This window comes from Pyrus communis, chromosome 2 (assembly GCF_041283825.1).
Source record: "Pyrus communis isolate YQ-2024b chromosome 2, ASM4128382v1, whole genome shotgun sequence".
Classification (NCBI taxonomy): domain Eukaryota; kingdom Viridiplantae; phylum Streptophyta; class Magnoliopsida; order Rosales; family Rosaceae; genus Pyrus; species Pyrus communis.
In genome coordinates, this window is record NC_142566.1 from 19,143,703 (window position 1) to 19,159,936 (window position 16,234).

Consider the following 16,234-nt stretch of genomic DNA (forward strand, 5'->3'; position numbering starts at 1 on the left):
GTGCCAAAACGGATTCGTCCTTTTCATAAATTTTGCAATAAATAAATTTTTAGAAAGAATCTTTACCGCGATTTATAATATAAATTTCTGATCATAAGCGTAATAGCGTATGTGGCAATTTGATATTTTGTACAATTCTTTGCTTCAACCGATATGTTAAATAAAAGAGAAAAAGAAATGTTAAGGATACCCTCTCAAAAGTGAAAGTCTCCACCATCTCATATTTTTTACATAATTACCGTGCCAACATTATAAAATATTGAGCAAAAAACATGAAGTGACAGAGAGCTTATAAAGAGTCTCACTTTAAGAGAGTCTTCTTAACATTTCTCTAAATAAAAATGTCATTCTATAATTTTTTTCATTTCTTTGTGGGGTTCAATTATTAGGACAACCAATCAAATATTTGGCACACAACAACATTTATTATGAATTGCATCACACCTTTAAAAAAAGGGAGCAATTTTGCACACCACTCTAAACTTTGGTGTATGCTCACCATATACCTAATCATCTAACAAGTGTCATTTCACTTAACCTTGGTTAATTTTTTTCAAAATTGAAAAAGTATCATTTAGTGTGAGGTGTATGATGAACATACACTATAGTTATAATGGTGAGCAAAATGCACCCATTAAAAAAATTATTAAATCAATTTGGCAGTTGCTGTCATGAATGCCAACAAAGAGCTTTGCTTTTAGTTGACTCAGCTCCATGTAAAAAACTGAAGGCTCGGTTGGACAAAGTTTTGCTGCCATTTTATTGGTGTATGAGCTTTGATATCTTCTTTAAAGATGCTTTAAGAAAAAAAAATTCACAATGTTTTTCCTTAACAAATGATAGCGTTAGTTAGATAAATTGTTAATTGTTATGGGATGAAGATTAGTGAAAATCGAACTTGTACCAGATGTATAAGTATAATTATTCTGCCCCTGCAATAAAGCGCCATGTGCAATTTTTCTGATTTTTTTTTTATTTTTTATTTTATATATATGTGTGCTGTCTGTGTGCTTTGTTATATATGTACGCTCAGTGTATATATTAAAAAATTTAAATCTTGTGAGGCTTCACCTCATGCCTCATACCTCACATCTAAGCCGGATTATCCCTCAAACGCCTCACCCACGCTTCACGCTTTTAATACATTGGTGGAGGCAAGCATTATTTGCAGAAAAATACTAAAAATTAATGAGGAAAGTAAATGGTTTTGGAAACATGTAGTGGACCACTAGTGGAGTTGATAAGGTCATTTATCTGTGAAATTAAACAGTGATTCTGCGCATGCGTTGCACTACAAAAATGCATTTCAAAGATTTAACGTTTTGAGGTTTTTAGTTGCATGTCGTTTTCATTGGTTAATGACTTGATTTTCTAGGCGAATATGACTTAAATTATTTTGTCACACTGGATATATATGCATCATACCAAAGATTTCTAATTTGGGGATATTTTAGTATATTTTGGGGTATTTTATACTCCGAGAATTTTAACCATTAAATGTTTAGTTAAAGATATAATGACCAAACTAGAGCCTTTCTAGTTTCAAGTGAGTAGGAAAGCCCTCCTTCCCCTTTAACATTATATCATTTCACCGTACAAGGAACTGTATATTCTCATTATCATCGTCTAAATATCATTTTCAGAAAATATATTTGGATATCTGTTAATGATTAATATGTATCAAAGAAATCGACAGTTCATCATAAGAATGTTATTTATTACCATAATCATCTAATTATTATATATGTGAATGACTAAACGATCTTAAAGTCGATTGAATTTTTACAAAAGTAACCTTTAGACGATGGTAAAAAAAAACAGATTTGCAAAAACAGATACATGGGAGTGCAAAACAAAAACACCAAGTCCAAAAATAATTTGATCTCTTTTGATATATAGACACCAGTTTTTGAGTCCACCAAATTGTACATGGAGGCGAAAGCGTTGCCTTGTTAAAAGACTTCTCCTGCTGAAGCTTTAAAATTAGTTAATGGTATACAAAAACGGCTGCTAAATTCCCAGGGCAAGATAAACTTCCACCATCGAAATGGATGATGGAAAGAACCTACAAAACACTCGATGGCTGCGAGTCACCCACCAGAATCACATCCAGTACGCCTACAATTCGGGAGCCGCTTCTCTGCAGAACTATGGGCAGGAAGGCAGCTATCATTCCCCTTTCCACCAGCCGTCAGACAATGTTATTCGTTTCAGCATGGCGGTTGGCACAACACAGAGTGTCCACAGAAGGGATGTGGTATTTGAATTGCAAACTTTGCTGAAGATTAATCCAGGAAACGCCTCAAGGTTAACATGAGGGGAAGATCAGGAGGCCACTTTAAGTCGGAAGTTTCACACAAAAATGTTGGTCACTGGAGAAAAAGGCTGGTCCCTCAGGCTTAGCAATCACCAAATCGGGAATGCACTGCTCTGCGATCCAAGTATGGCCGGAATCACCAGCGACTGATCAAATTTTCTTTCAAGTTCTATTGGACTCAGAGGTTTATCCTGTAGACATAACAAAAACTGTAAAAGAATAACTAAACTTTAATAAAACAAGTGGCATGGTGTTTATACTTACTGCGTAATTCACCCCATTAGATGCCTGGGCGGCAGGCGGGGCATCTTGCTGCTGTGAGTTCTTTAAGAATCGATGTTCTAATAACATGGCAGCAGTTGGCCTTTCTGCAGGATTTCTTTGGAAGCAGCATCTTAAGAAATCCTTACCCTCAGGTGACAATGTTTCAGGAATTGGTGGCGCATCCTTCATAACTTTAAACATGGCTGCAGCCTGGATTAATAGACAGGAGTTTAGAGAACTGTGGGAGGACTTAAAATGCAGTGCAGAAAATTATGTATGAAACTTGGACCCAAATATAAATTCACAATGTCAACTCGAAAGGCAGATGAGCAAAGCTACACGGCAATGAAGAGGCGTAAAAGAAGTTTATGATTTTATCAAACTGTGTACGAACAGGTAATAGCATGCCCTGCATCCCACTTAGTAGTCAGTACTACTATATCGACAAAAAACTACAGATTTGGACACACAAACAATGGAGTATAACCCTTCAAAGCACAAAATTGAAACAAGTTTCATGGTTGAATACTGCATTATGTGCTTACCCCTTCGTACTCGCTCCAAGGAGGTTTTCCGGTGAACATTTCAATAATAGTGCAACCCAAGCTCCATATATCAACAGCAAGAGCCAGATCAGAGCTGCTATCTTTATGCATCACAGCTTGCATCAGCTGCAGGAAGAAAAATTGTATCGGTATTAGAGAGTGCATAATCCCATAGGCTACCACATACTAATTAGCAAAAGATTACCTCTGGAGCCATCCAGTACGGGCTTCCCTTTAGAGAAAGATTACCTACGTGTCCCGAAAGCTACGCAACAAACAAATTGTAACTATGTGAGCCTAAAATCAGATGGTAAAGAATGAATACCAGCAAGTGATCTGAATCTATAACAATGTGTATGGTGTCTGTAATGATAGCAACATGAGCTGTGTGTAAAACCGCTCGATGACTAGATTAAGGAAACCATCTCAAAATCTCAAGATGACTTAGCCTATTACCTTGCCAAGGAGTAAAAAGAGCTACTAGCACCCAAAAAAAAAAAAGAAAAAAAGAGTGAAGAATGAGAATCTAATGAAAGGGTGAAGAAAGAACCAGTACTCACATGTTTTGCCATTCCAAAGTCAGCTAGCTTGACAACTCCACATGAATCGACAAGCAAATTAGCCCCTTTGATGTCCCTATCAACAGAAAATGAAATAATATGCAGCCTAGTTGACCCCAAGCACAATTATATAGGCCCGTACACCAAAAACAATTCTTCCACATTTGACAATGATAAAAATTTGCGTAGGTGAGCAATTCGTTATTATTAGATTAAGAATGTGATTGTACCTGTGTATTGTCTTTGTGCTGTGCAAGTAAGCCAACCCAGAGAGAATATGGCGAGTAAAATTACGAACAACAGCTTCTGTTATGGCTCCACAATGTTCATGGACATATTTGTTGATAGAACCAGGATGGACATACTCCAGATAGATGAAAAATCGATCATCAACCTGCATATACATGAAAGTATTTGGTGCTTTATTTTAGGCAACTCCAATGGACAAAAACTTGAGCTTTCGATGCCTAGACACGCACGTAACAACATTACTCACTATTTCGCTTCCATAGTACTGCACAATATTAGGATGCTTCAGCTGGCTGAGAACTTTGATTTCCTGATAAAGAAAAGTTTACAGAAAATAAGTAAGAAGCACAGTGACATCGTGACATATCACTCAATGCACCTGAGGAACCACCACACCATAGTCTACCTAATAGATTACATCAAAAATTTTGGTTGCCTACAAAAGTACTTTTAGTCTGCATGCATCTAGACTCCAAAATAATTTAAAGTTTGAGAAATTTGAACAACTGAAGGCTGCTATACTGCATGCTGAATCGCTGATATATTGATACTCCAGAGGTTCAACAGGTAGACTAGGGAAAAGTAATGTCAAACAGAAAAATCCAGGATAGCTAAATCTGTGGGGGTAGAGTCAACAAGCTTACATTATGTGTACATTCCTAGAACAAATTGAGAGTAAACGGATGATAACCTGCTGTAGCTGCTTTATACACTCTGCGGATTTTGGGTCCTCAGGAAATAACTCGACTTCCTTCATTGCACATAACGCTCCAGTTTCTCTGTTACAAACGAAAACCCTTCGTCAGCATTTAGCAAAGCAAATAGAAACTATGATCAGCTATTCATGGAACTGTATGTACGTATTGGTAGCAACATAAACACTTCCGAACGTGCCACGTCCAATAAGCTTTCCCTTTTGCCATTGACCTTTGACTGGCTGGGACTCTGGTTTAGGTGTGAGTATAGCTTGTGGTGATGGTAGGCTAAGACTTGCTCCAGGAGGCAGAGGCAATGGATGGACTTCAGCATAACCATTAACCTCACGCCGCACAGTGGGGGCTTCAAATGATAATCTTGGGTGCAATGGCGATGTTGAACCTGGTGGGCTTCTGACGTTTCGGCAGGGACTTCTATTGGATGGACTTTGTAGAGGGGAATTATCATTGCTCTGGATGGAGTATTCGGAGAAGGAAGAGGGTGGGTGCGCAGAAGGCACATCGTAAGTGGGCATCTCGGGGGCAGACCAGCCTTGATTTCCAACAGGAACAAGGTGTGGGAGCAGATCACCAGCACTGGGTCTGTGCGGGCTGAATGTAGGACTTGAGAAAGGACTAGCCGGAGCACTCCAAGTAGGTTTCGGAACATCAAGCCGGAAGTCACTAGGATAGCTCCCTAAACCATTCCTACCTCGATTCCTCCTTGTAGACCTTGACCTAGGTTCAAAACAATGCTCGTTATTCTTTCGCGTTTCCCGGCGAGCGAACACACTGAAAATGCAAGACATACATGTCAATAAAGTCTCCTAGTTTAAGTATCATCATATGTGGTGCGTTCAAAGGCCAAATCTGCAACAAACAACGCAAAAATCTGACAAACATGGAAATGTTGGTGCATTCAAAATCATAATCTCCTATCTTTTTCGATTCCTACTTCAAGCATGTAATTAACATCCATTAATCTTTTTAGTTCTCCAAATCCAGCAATAGAAAAAACAACTATGAAAAAAAATTATAATTTTCTCTTGTCAAGAAAAAACAAATTTTAATACTCAATGTGAAAATCAAACAAGAGACGGGGAGACTTTAACACCTCTGAATAGAAGTGTTGGAGGAGGTAGCGTCACGGGCCTTGGGAGAGGGCAATCGACAATCGCCGGAACTGCATCCGGAGCACCTCTCTCTCCGGCACCTCTCTTTGCATCGCGAATCCGCCGCGGATTCCGGCAATGGCAGCGGCTGAGGAGTCCCTGCCCCCGACGTAGTTTCCGGAAACGACGAACTCGAACCCGAGCATTTATGATTATTGATGACTCCACCTCCTCCACCTTCCTGGTTTCCACCGCCAATACCGATCAAAAGCTGCTTCCTCTGTTGGGTAAGCTTCCTCCTCGACCGAAACATCCAGCCTCCCCCGTCATCGCTGGCCTTCTTTTTCGGCGACTCCCCTTTCGCCGATGAGGAGGAGGAAGAAGAAGAAGAAGAGAAGGTAATGTTAGACAGCCAACGCATGGTGGAAACCATTCATGATCATCACAACCGCGCAAACCCTAACAAGTTGGTGATTTGGATTCGACGACTACGAAGAAATTGACGGGAAGGCCTAGGAGGTCCAGGAGAAGATCCATGAGAGGCCTGGATCTTCGTCGAGAGACCTGCAGGCCATGAATCAATTCCCCGAGACGGTGTCGTTAATTCGTTTTTTCTTCCCTTAATATTTTTTGTTTAGAAAATGCGGAGGGCTTGAGAATTGAGAGGTTGATATTATTGTGCTCTGTTTTCTCTCTAACCATGTTTGAACAACGCGCGCGCTTGGTTTTTTCGTTTTTCTAGTGTTCCGGCCGTTATTTCTGTTGTTTATATTTCAAATTTGTACTTTTATTTTTTTATTTATTTATCTTAGACCAACTCCAATAATTGGATTAAAACTCTAAATAAGTTTTAAACTCAGCCAAAGCTTCTCAACTGAAAAATGGTTTTGGGTTAAAACTTATTTTTGGGCCAAATTTAACCCAAAAAATGAGCAAAGGTTAGTGGCTGGGACCCTATTGTTGGCTCTAGCTATCGGCCACTTGCGAAAAGACCAACGACTATTTTTTTTATCGGGCGGCTCATGTAGTTGGACGAACGGTGTAGATTCAATTGTTTATGAAAACAAAATTTATAAATAAATGAATCTAACTGTTGAGATCGAATATGAGCAAAATCTAACGATATAAATGGAATCTTAATTAAAGTATCAAACTTATTAATGTGCAAAGTCCAAAACTATACCGTCAATTTAACACAGAGTTAGACTATATGAATGCATATGCACGTCAAACTTACTCGAGTAATGTCTTTGAAATGCTTGATATTTTTGTGATTGATAGCATGGGAGACAAATTTAGACCAAAATAAGTAGAACTAAAAACATGACTAGTCTAAGTACTAGTTCGGTACTGATGTGCTTTTATAAAAAGTGGATATAAAAAAAGCTGAGCTCAAAAAGGTGTTTGGTAAACACTTAAAAACAACTTATTTTCACAGTTTTGAGTGAAAAAAAGCTGAAAACTTGAAGTAGCAAAAATGAGTTTATTCTCACAGCACAGCAGAAGCATTTTTTTTTCAAAGCACAACAATATCAAACTAGCCCTAAGACATTACAAACTCAGACGTTTTGTTAGAAATTGCCAATTTTGCACTAAAAAGTCCTACTTTGAGTTTGAATTTCTTTATTTCCTTCATTGTGTAGAGGAATTTGCTTGGGGATGAGGATCCTCTCTGTGGGGATCTTAGGGATCCTCATATCCTAACCGTTTATCGTACACCATACGGCCAATTTTCGTTAGGTATTAGTTGTGTTTAATTTTAAATAAAAAAATTTAAATAATTTTTGACCGCACAATGTATAATGAATGACTAAAATATGAAGATCCTTAGAATCCCCACTATTTGAATCCGGATGGGATCCAAAAATAATTGGCCATCTTTCTGCCCTTTTGAGTATTTTGTCTGTAGTCCCAAAACTTAATTAGTAAGTGGGAAATTCCTTTTGTTTCAAGGGGTCTTTTAATATGGGCCCGTCTAAATTTCTACGCATATTTTGAATGGAAATCACTAGTATTACGCTTTATAAGTGGGTCAGTAAGTAGGAAATAGATCATCTCTGGAACTCTCTGTCCAAAGCTCAGGGATCAAGTGATCCGGACCTTTGAAATTTGATCTAAAGGCTAAAAATAGAGAAGTTAGTCAAAACTTTCAAAAGTTATAATAATTTTTGGCCGTTGGATCAAATTTCAAGGGCTCGGATCACTTGATCCTTGGGCTTTGGAGGAAGATTTCTGAAGATGATCTCTTTCCCAGTAAGTAGACCACACCTACACGTCAGATATTTACGTGTCCTTAATTTTCACACAAAGTACATCATGTGCCACTAAATCGTTTATGAAATGAGTTGTCAAATTCCAGAAATTTGGGGGAGTTTATCTAAATCCTATACTAACGATTTCAAAAGGGAAGAAAACTTTCCGATTATGTATTGAGATTCAAATTTGAATGATTAAGTGTGTGATAGGGATGTCACTCAGTACTATGATCTGGTGGTATTCCTCTTCATTTGAAAGTGAGAGGTCTTAGGTTCGAATCTCATGGATGATGAATTCGATATCAAATTAGATTGTACATTGCGTGGCTTAGCCGAACTCTAAAACCTACTTCAACCCTTGGAGTAAAACTCAAATTTTAGGTTCTAACCCTACCTTAACTTGCTCCAACCCTTGGGCCATATATGGGTTTTAACCCAAAACTTATTTTTGGGGCAAATTTAGCCTAAAATTTCCTTCGGGTTAATGGGTTGGTGCACCATATATGTGTATTTTTTTTAGTTTTATATTTATAAATTCATTTAATTCAACAGTTAAGATATAATATGATCAAATCTAATGATAAAAAAAAGACCTAACGGTTTAAATTTAAATCTAATGGCTAAAATGATTAAAAAATATTTTTTAAGTGTTTCATATTCTTTCATGGTGTTCCGCAAGTTTCATGGTGTCAGTTTAGTGACTTTTTCATATTTAGCAGAATCTAAATATTTTTAGGTTAAAATGTTCATAAAATTAAATTAGGATAGTGTACATAATTTATTTTTTTATAAAAATAATTACTTTAGAATCTTAAATTTATTCTTTAATAATCTCGGACGAAAAATTTAACCCATAAGGATTAGAGCAAAAAACTTGTTTCTGAGTTAAAAGCTTAATTTTCTTGGTTAAAAATTTTAGATTTTAACCCAAGGGTTGGAGATGGATAACCTTCTTATTTATCTATTAAATGACATGGATGCTTATGTGGATTTTAACTTTTTTTTTTTGTGCTAGAAAAGAAAATCAATTAAATGTAAGAACCTCTAGTACAACTAGTTCCAGAAGCTTCAAACAGAAGAGCATTAGATGCTTCCACAGGGATACAAGCATCCCAAATATATATGAAGGTTATCCATCTTAATACCAACCAAAGCTAATGCATCCACAAAAAAAGTTCGCTTTCCTAAACACATGGTTCCATCTAACTTCCTGAAACGAAGAGTCACACCACTTGATATCTTCTAAAATGGATCTTAAACTCCACGGAGTCTGGCGCTTCCTTTGGACCACATCAATGATAAGCTTGGAATCGCCCTCAATAATAATATGGCTAAAATTTTTCCTTCTAGCCCAAATGATAGCTTCCCGAAGCGCCAAAGCCTCAGACACATTGATGGTATTTGATCTCAAATTTAAAGCTCCAACCAGAAGAAGGTTCCCCTGATCATTCCTAATAACAAAACCTAGATTTTAACTAATATTAAAGAAAAAAATAAAACTGAGAAAACATAAAATTTGAAAAATTAAAAAAAAAATTAAAAAAAAAAAAAAAAAACAAAGAAGAAACTTTAGCTGTAATCGTGTAAACAAGAAAGGAGGTCGGCAACCTTCATCTTCCCCTTTGCCGATAAGGTCTGCAACTTCCATGCCTTGGATTGATACAAAATTTTGATGCCTTCTACAACAAGTCAAGTTATTAGTCTCTTGAATCTTCATGAGGTAAGCAAAACAAAACGCTAAATTCTATATTATTGTCCATATATGTAGGGTTTGCAAAATCCTTTTAGTTTTGTCAGATCATGTTTTTGATGATTTTACCACTCTTTTAGTTTTTCAAATCAAACAAATAACTATCACAATCAGTTCTGCTTGGTTAGCTAGCCAATCCCGAGGGCCCCATTTGGTGCCCTGGTATCTTTGTTGGCTAGTGAATTTGGTCAGTCTGTTCCAATTCTTGAGCAAAACAAGTTCTGCAAATTCCGTATGCAAACTCCAATCCACCACTCATTATTGAGTCGTCCACCTGTAGCGAATTATTAATATCAAGGGAGAATCACGCAAAGAAGAGATTTCTTTTTTTTTTTTTCTTTTCTTTTTGTGATTATTAGGGTTGTATTTTATAACATGAAAAATGAAATTTCATCCAAGGCATTGCAGATCTCATAAGCAAAGATGAGATTCATTTTTTGTTATTTGGGTTCACAGTCTAATTATTTGTTTTCACGATTACAGCTAGGGTTTCTTCCCTTTTTTTTTTTTTTTTTTTTTTTTAAATTTTATTTTGAATTTTCCAGATTCTATGTTTTTTCAGTTTTATTTTTATCTTAAATATTAGTTAAAATCCACATAAGCATCTGTGTCATTTAATGAATTAATAAGGGTTTTAAATAAGACCCTTGGATGTTATAAAATCTAAAGGCTACAAAGAAGTGCAAAAATATTTATCCCTTGATCCTATGATTCCTACAAATGATGAAACCAAATTGTAGCTGGTTTGGGTTCTGAATTGGTTTCACACCTGGCACAAAGGTTGGTTTATTGATTTCTTGTTTACCTACATGGGTGAAAGGAAATCATGTACCTGGGAGCCATGCATAAATATCTATTTTGGTGGAACTTTTACATTACGTATCTGTTTTGGGGGTGAGTTTTATAAATTTTGAGACTGGGAACTGTGTTTGCAAATCTGATTCAGGTTGAAGTTTTTGCAAACTAACTATAATTCAGGTTCAAACTGCAATTTGTTTTATGTTGTTCACAGGTAGTTTATGTGAATGTGGTCAGGTAACTTCAGATATAACAGGTCTCTTGACTGTTTAAGACTTTTGCTTGAATTTTAATGTTCTTCGTAATTGTTGCTAGGGAGACTAAATTTGTAGACAATATTTGTAAATTAAATGATCTGTCACTAATAGGAAATGAGCACATTTATTAACGCTTAAGTAATTAATAATTCAATCATCAACTTTTATTGCATTTAATATTCAAGCAAGCTTTCTCAGGGAGACAGACGTTTTGGTTCCTTTGATTCCAGGCGCCGTTCATAGCCCTTGCCCAGCCCAACCATTCCATCATCGAGGTCAAACCTAGCAAGGGCTCTCCGTTAAAGTGATTTGTCTACAAATTTAGTTTTCCTAGCATTACTCAACTCTAAATAATGAACATGTTGCTTCAATGAAAAGGAAGAAGATCATGTGCCTATGGCTTTTTGAGATCAACGTTGATATGACTTTAATTTGTTGTTGGGTTTGTTGATTTTGAGGGACAAAGAGGAAGTCTGAGAGTTAGAGCTTTTCCATTTTTTATGGGTTCACTAGTTCTAGTGCTTGATGTGTACCCAGCACCAGCATATTATGTTTTGATTATTCTGGTTTTGGCGTTGTATGTGGGAGAGAATAGGGTGTGATCTAACTATCAAATTGAAGCTTAAGAGGAGAGGAAGAGTTTCACACCTCAAACGCGCTGTGTGGTGGTCAGAGTTGGCCGGAGTTTGGCTCAAAAGCCATGAGGCTCGCCAGGGAAGTTTGCTGGGTTTCCTGGGCTTCACAGAGACGGAAGGAGAAAGACTCAACGTGGTGGACGTGGTGGTGTCATCTTCGCCGTCATTTTCTCGATCTTGGGTGTGTGGGTTCGGGGAGAGGGAGAGAGTGTGCGAGAGAAAGAGAGTGAGTGAGCTGAGAGAAAGTACTCCAGGGAGAGAGGAGAGAAAGAAAGAAGGAAAAAAGATGGGGGTGGGGAAGCTGCCACGTGGCAGCCAAAGAGAGAAGGAGAATTTGGAGAAAATCTAAAAAAGGAAAACCGGATTGGGTAAAGGATAGGGAAAAAAATCGTAATCTCATAATTCCTGTTAAAATGAAATTACAATTAATTGGGATGGGATTTCACAAGGCATGAAATGACACGCTCCGTGTGTTCATTAGCCTTACATTCGGCATTGAACGACATTCCACCCAATTGCATTTTATCTTGTTTTGTTTGTTCTTTGTTCTTTTTTGTAAGACTTTGTCATGGCTAAATAAGTGGACCTTTACCATAGTGGTGGAAAAATGTGACGTGAGTTTAATTCTCATCAGTGGCTAATCTAACATATCTAATCTAACAAAACCTATCGTTTGAGTGACAATAATCAATGCCTACATCATAGGAATGGTGCATTGTGCAAACCAGAACTCTAATAAGCTGCAAAGTTCGAGTGAATGACAATAATACAAGTATGTGATAATCAATAAAAAGAAAGACCATCGATCACAATTTATAAACCTCAAATATCAGTTCGTAATTATGAAAACATAGTCAAGTCTCTAAAAACTCTGAAGGAGTTACCCAGACATCCAACGATTTTTCCAATTCAAACCACAAAGATTCTCAAAAACTATCGTTCATAAATACACTAAAGTCTAAGGCTAAAGGGACGCAGTTCAGCTGAAGCCTATATAAGTAACCAAACAAGAAGTGGACACCCATAGCGGATTAACCAAGCAAAGCCACCCCTGAGTAACCATGTAGGAAGTGACCCTCCATCGCGGATTAACCAAGCAAAGTCACTCATAGGAATCTGTTAGGCAGCGATCACCCATCGCGGATTGAGCAAACATGATTACCCCTAAGTATGTATGGCCATAAGGATCGCCCATCACGGATTAACCAAGAACTATCCATAGAAATAATGGTCCCCTATCGCGGATTAACCAAGCAGGACCATGGTCCCTTATCATGGATTAACCAAGCAGGACCAAGATAACCAAGTAGGTAGTGATCCCCCATCGCGGATTAACCAAGCAAAGTCACACCTATGGAACTGTTAGGCAATGATCACCTATCGCGGATTAACCAAGCGCAATCCATAAATAGTATCGTCCCCTATCATGGATTAACCAAGCAGGACCATCCATATACCACTGCTATATGGTGTAAACTTGGTGTCACTTAACCCTGTGAAACTAGGCTACATAACGGTCCCTCTTCAGTTTAACAAATATTTCAATATGCACTTCAAATCACTTTTTCACAAATATTTTCAATCCATGAATCAAATCGCATTTAATAAAAATAGATCGATGGCCAATTATAAAAATCACATTTTAACATAAAACACATTTATAAAACCAAATCATATCCACAAAGGATAATAATATAAGAAAACAGGGTAATAACCATATCACATATATTAAAGTCACTTACCGAGACAAGTCCACAAAGCCTCACTGAGTCTCTAGTAATACTAATTTTAATAATTCAAATGGTTCGAGACATGTTGACCAAAAGCCAACTCTCAATCAACGATGAGGTCCACAACCCTCTATAATTCAATCTAGAAGCTTCCACACATTGGATTTCGGACCCGTAACTTCCTAAGGTCCATATTCTTCTCATAGAACAACATACTAAAATCTCATCACGATCTGACGGTCGGATCTCCGCCAATTACTAGGAATAGGTGGCGGTCAACAATTTATTTTACAAACTTAGAAATCCAATTCGGGAAGATCCGTAGTCGGATTCCCAATTTTTCAATTCCTAATATCCTCAAATATTATGTTCTATAATACTTTAAAGTTTGGTGTCAATCCAACGGTCAGATTGTCGATTCATGCAATGATCAAGTGATGTATCGTAATGAAACTAAGTTCAAACAATCAGCCATGTCATACAGATATCAATTCAAAGATAAAGATATCACATTAGCATAAAATAACATCGGCGGCCCACTAGCCACGAGCCATCGCACGCGCCGCTGCCGGTGGCGGTTTTTGGCAAACGGAAACCCAATTTTCCAACTAACTCTAAAAATTGTCAAATTTTACAGGTAAGTAGATTTCTATGAGAGGAACAACTTTTATACCTGGGTTGAAGTCCAGTTCAGCGAGGAAACACCTAAAAGCCCCCTCGATCCATCGAAGACCCTTGATTTGGGTGTATTTTATTCGACTCCAAAACAGCTCCGCCGCTCCCAAACTTGTTTGGGATTTTTTCCTGGGCTCAAGATGATTCTATAGGTGGTGGTGATCGAAGGAAATTGTTTCAAAATTGGAGGATCAACGGCAGGAACCCCCACACCCACCGATGCAGTTTTCCCGAATTCAAAGCCAAATATCTTTGATTTTGAGGTGTAATAGGATGAGGGATCGAGGGGGAGTGTTTTCCCAGTGGTTAGGTGACATGGTTCGCCGGAAAAACCAACGAAAAACCATTGGAATTGGTTGTGGAAAATGGGTCGGGTCACAGGTTCTCATTTGCTTATCCTCCTCCTCCCTTTTCTGATTGGCCGCCTCCTCCCCTTCCTCTCTCCTTTCTCGTCTTTTCTTTTCATCTCAGTCGTCCATGTGTCACTTCCTTACTGCTCTAGAAAATCTGAAGATTTCTAAATGAGGGTCAATATTACAAAAATGTCCCTAACTTTAAACGTTAATAACTCTTTCGTTAAAAATCCGTTCCGCAAACAGTTTGCGCCTACGTATTCGTGTGATCGAGCTCTATTTGAAAATATAAATCATGGCCTTGAAAGGTCTACAGATTTTAGATAATTAATTTCCAAACTTCAAACTTCGTAACTAGTTTAATTAAAATCTAAATTAAAATAAATTAATATAATTTCTTGAAAAATAATATAAAATCTCAATAATACGAATACGTAAATTATAACAGTGAAATCCAGGAATGGGATTTCACAATTGATCCCTCAACTTTAATCCAACTAGAGAAATGATTCCTTAACTTTAATTCAATTGTAGCAATGGTCCCTCAACTAAAAATTTATTACCATTGGTCCCTCAACTTTAATCCAACTGGAGAAATTGTTCCTCAACTTTAATCCAACTGGAGAAATAGTCCCTCAATTTTAGCCCAATTGGAGCAATGATCCCTCAACTTTAACCCAATTGTAGTAATGGTCCTTCCAACATAACTCATTTTGACAAATTTTTGACGAAGTTGACGAAAAACACCATAGCTACACGTTTTGATGAGTTGAGGGACCCCAATTGTAGTAATAGCCCTTCCAACATAACTTATATTGACAAAAAAACTTTAATAAGTTGAGGGACCAATAATAATGGATTTTTAGTTGAGGGATCATTGCTTCAATTTGATTAAAGTTGAGGGACCATTACTACAGTTTACTTTTTGAAAAAGGCTACCTTAAGCTAAAATCTTTCTTTAATAATTTCGAACTAAAATTTTAAGCCAAAACTCTTGGAGGAGAAAAATTGTTTATGAGTTTGAACTTATTTCTAGGCTAAAAATTTATGTTTAACCCCAACCATTAGACTTAGTCTTAGGGTTAAATACAAATAACTACCCAGCCTTTAAGGTTGATTCTAAATTTGCCTTAATCTTTTAAAATATTCTATGCAAAGGTTTTGAAAATTAAATATGTGTTAGGTCTCCAGTATTAATTAATTGACGACGTCCCCAACGTTAAATAACTGTGTGGACATATGTTGAAAATTCGAGCACCCCGTTTTATATATTTGTCCATGTCATTAATTACACTCTAGTGACCTAACAAATGTGAATTAGGTAATTATGTGTAATGTATTAAAATGTTGAGACTAATGGTTATATGAATATAAAATCATCCGCAATCTTTATTCATCTCCAACAGATGATGTGGACGAGCATGAGGACAGTTAATTTACGGACCAACTGAAAAATGTAACTATAAATACATTAGAGATGATTTGATGTAAATCTCATCGTCTTCTGAGATTAACCTATATTTTATTGTATAAAACTGTTTATTTTTTAATCATTATTTAACTATCATTTGCGGAAAAAAAAATAATCAATTTGGAGATTGTTTGATCATTCGTATTGTACGTATTGGACAAACTGACCGTTCTAATGAGATTAATGTCCTTCAAAGACTTGTTCATTTATTTTAAACGTACGGTTCATATGACTGACTAAACAATTATGTCAAGTTTTGTATAAAGTTTTATTATTTTTTGCGTAAAATTGTACTTTTAATTCACAAAAACGTCGCTGAAGTGGCATATCCACCCTTAAAAGGTCAAGTACACCCTAATGCTAATAGCGATTGATTAATTACTTGCCTAGGACGTGGACACTCCACGTTATAAAACAACACACTCTCTCTCTCTCTCTCTCTCTCTCTCCCCTTCCCCTTTTGTTGTCCTTTTTATTTTGTAAGCTCTCTCTTTGTTGCTTCAAAAATTGACGTAAAATAGCCTATTTTCAAATCTCAAGTGTCGAAATGATGAATATGATTGATTTG

General features: G+C 36.9%; 1 protein-coding gene across 1 annotated transcript; it reads right to left on the reverse strand.

Moving 5' to 3' along the window:
* Positions 1–1,870: 1,870 nt before the first annotated feature.
* Positions 1,871–6,444, reverse strand: LOC137748815 (mitogen-activated protein kinase kinase kinase 5). Its single transcript, XM_068489004.2, has 10 exons — positions 5,745–6,444; positions 4,796–5,422; positions 4,627–4,714; positions 4,183–4,245; positions 3,917–4,080; positions 3,687–3,762; positions 3,332–3,391; positions 3,127–3,252; positions 2,582–2,791; positions 1,871–2,508 (listed from the first exon to the last, which is right to left on the reverse strand). Exons 1-10 carry the CDS (start codon positions 6,173–6,175, stop codon positions 2,407–2,409), a joined length of 1,947 nt encoding a protein of 648 aa, XP_068345105.2. The 5' UTR covers positions 6,176–6,444; the 3' UTR covers positions 1,871–2,406.
* Between the last annotated feature and the right edge of the window lie 9,790 nt (positions 6,445–16,234).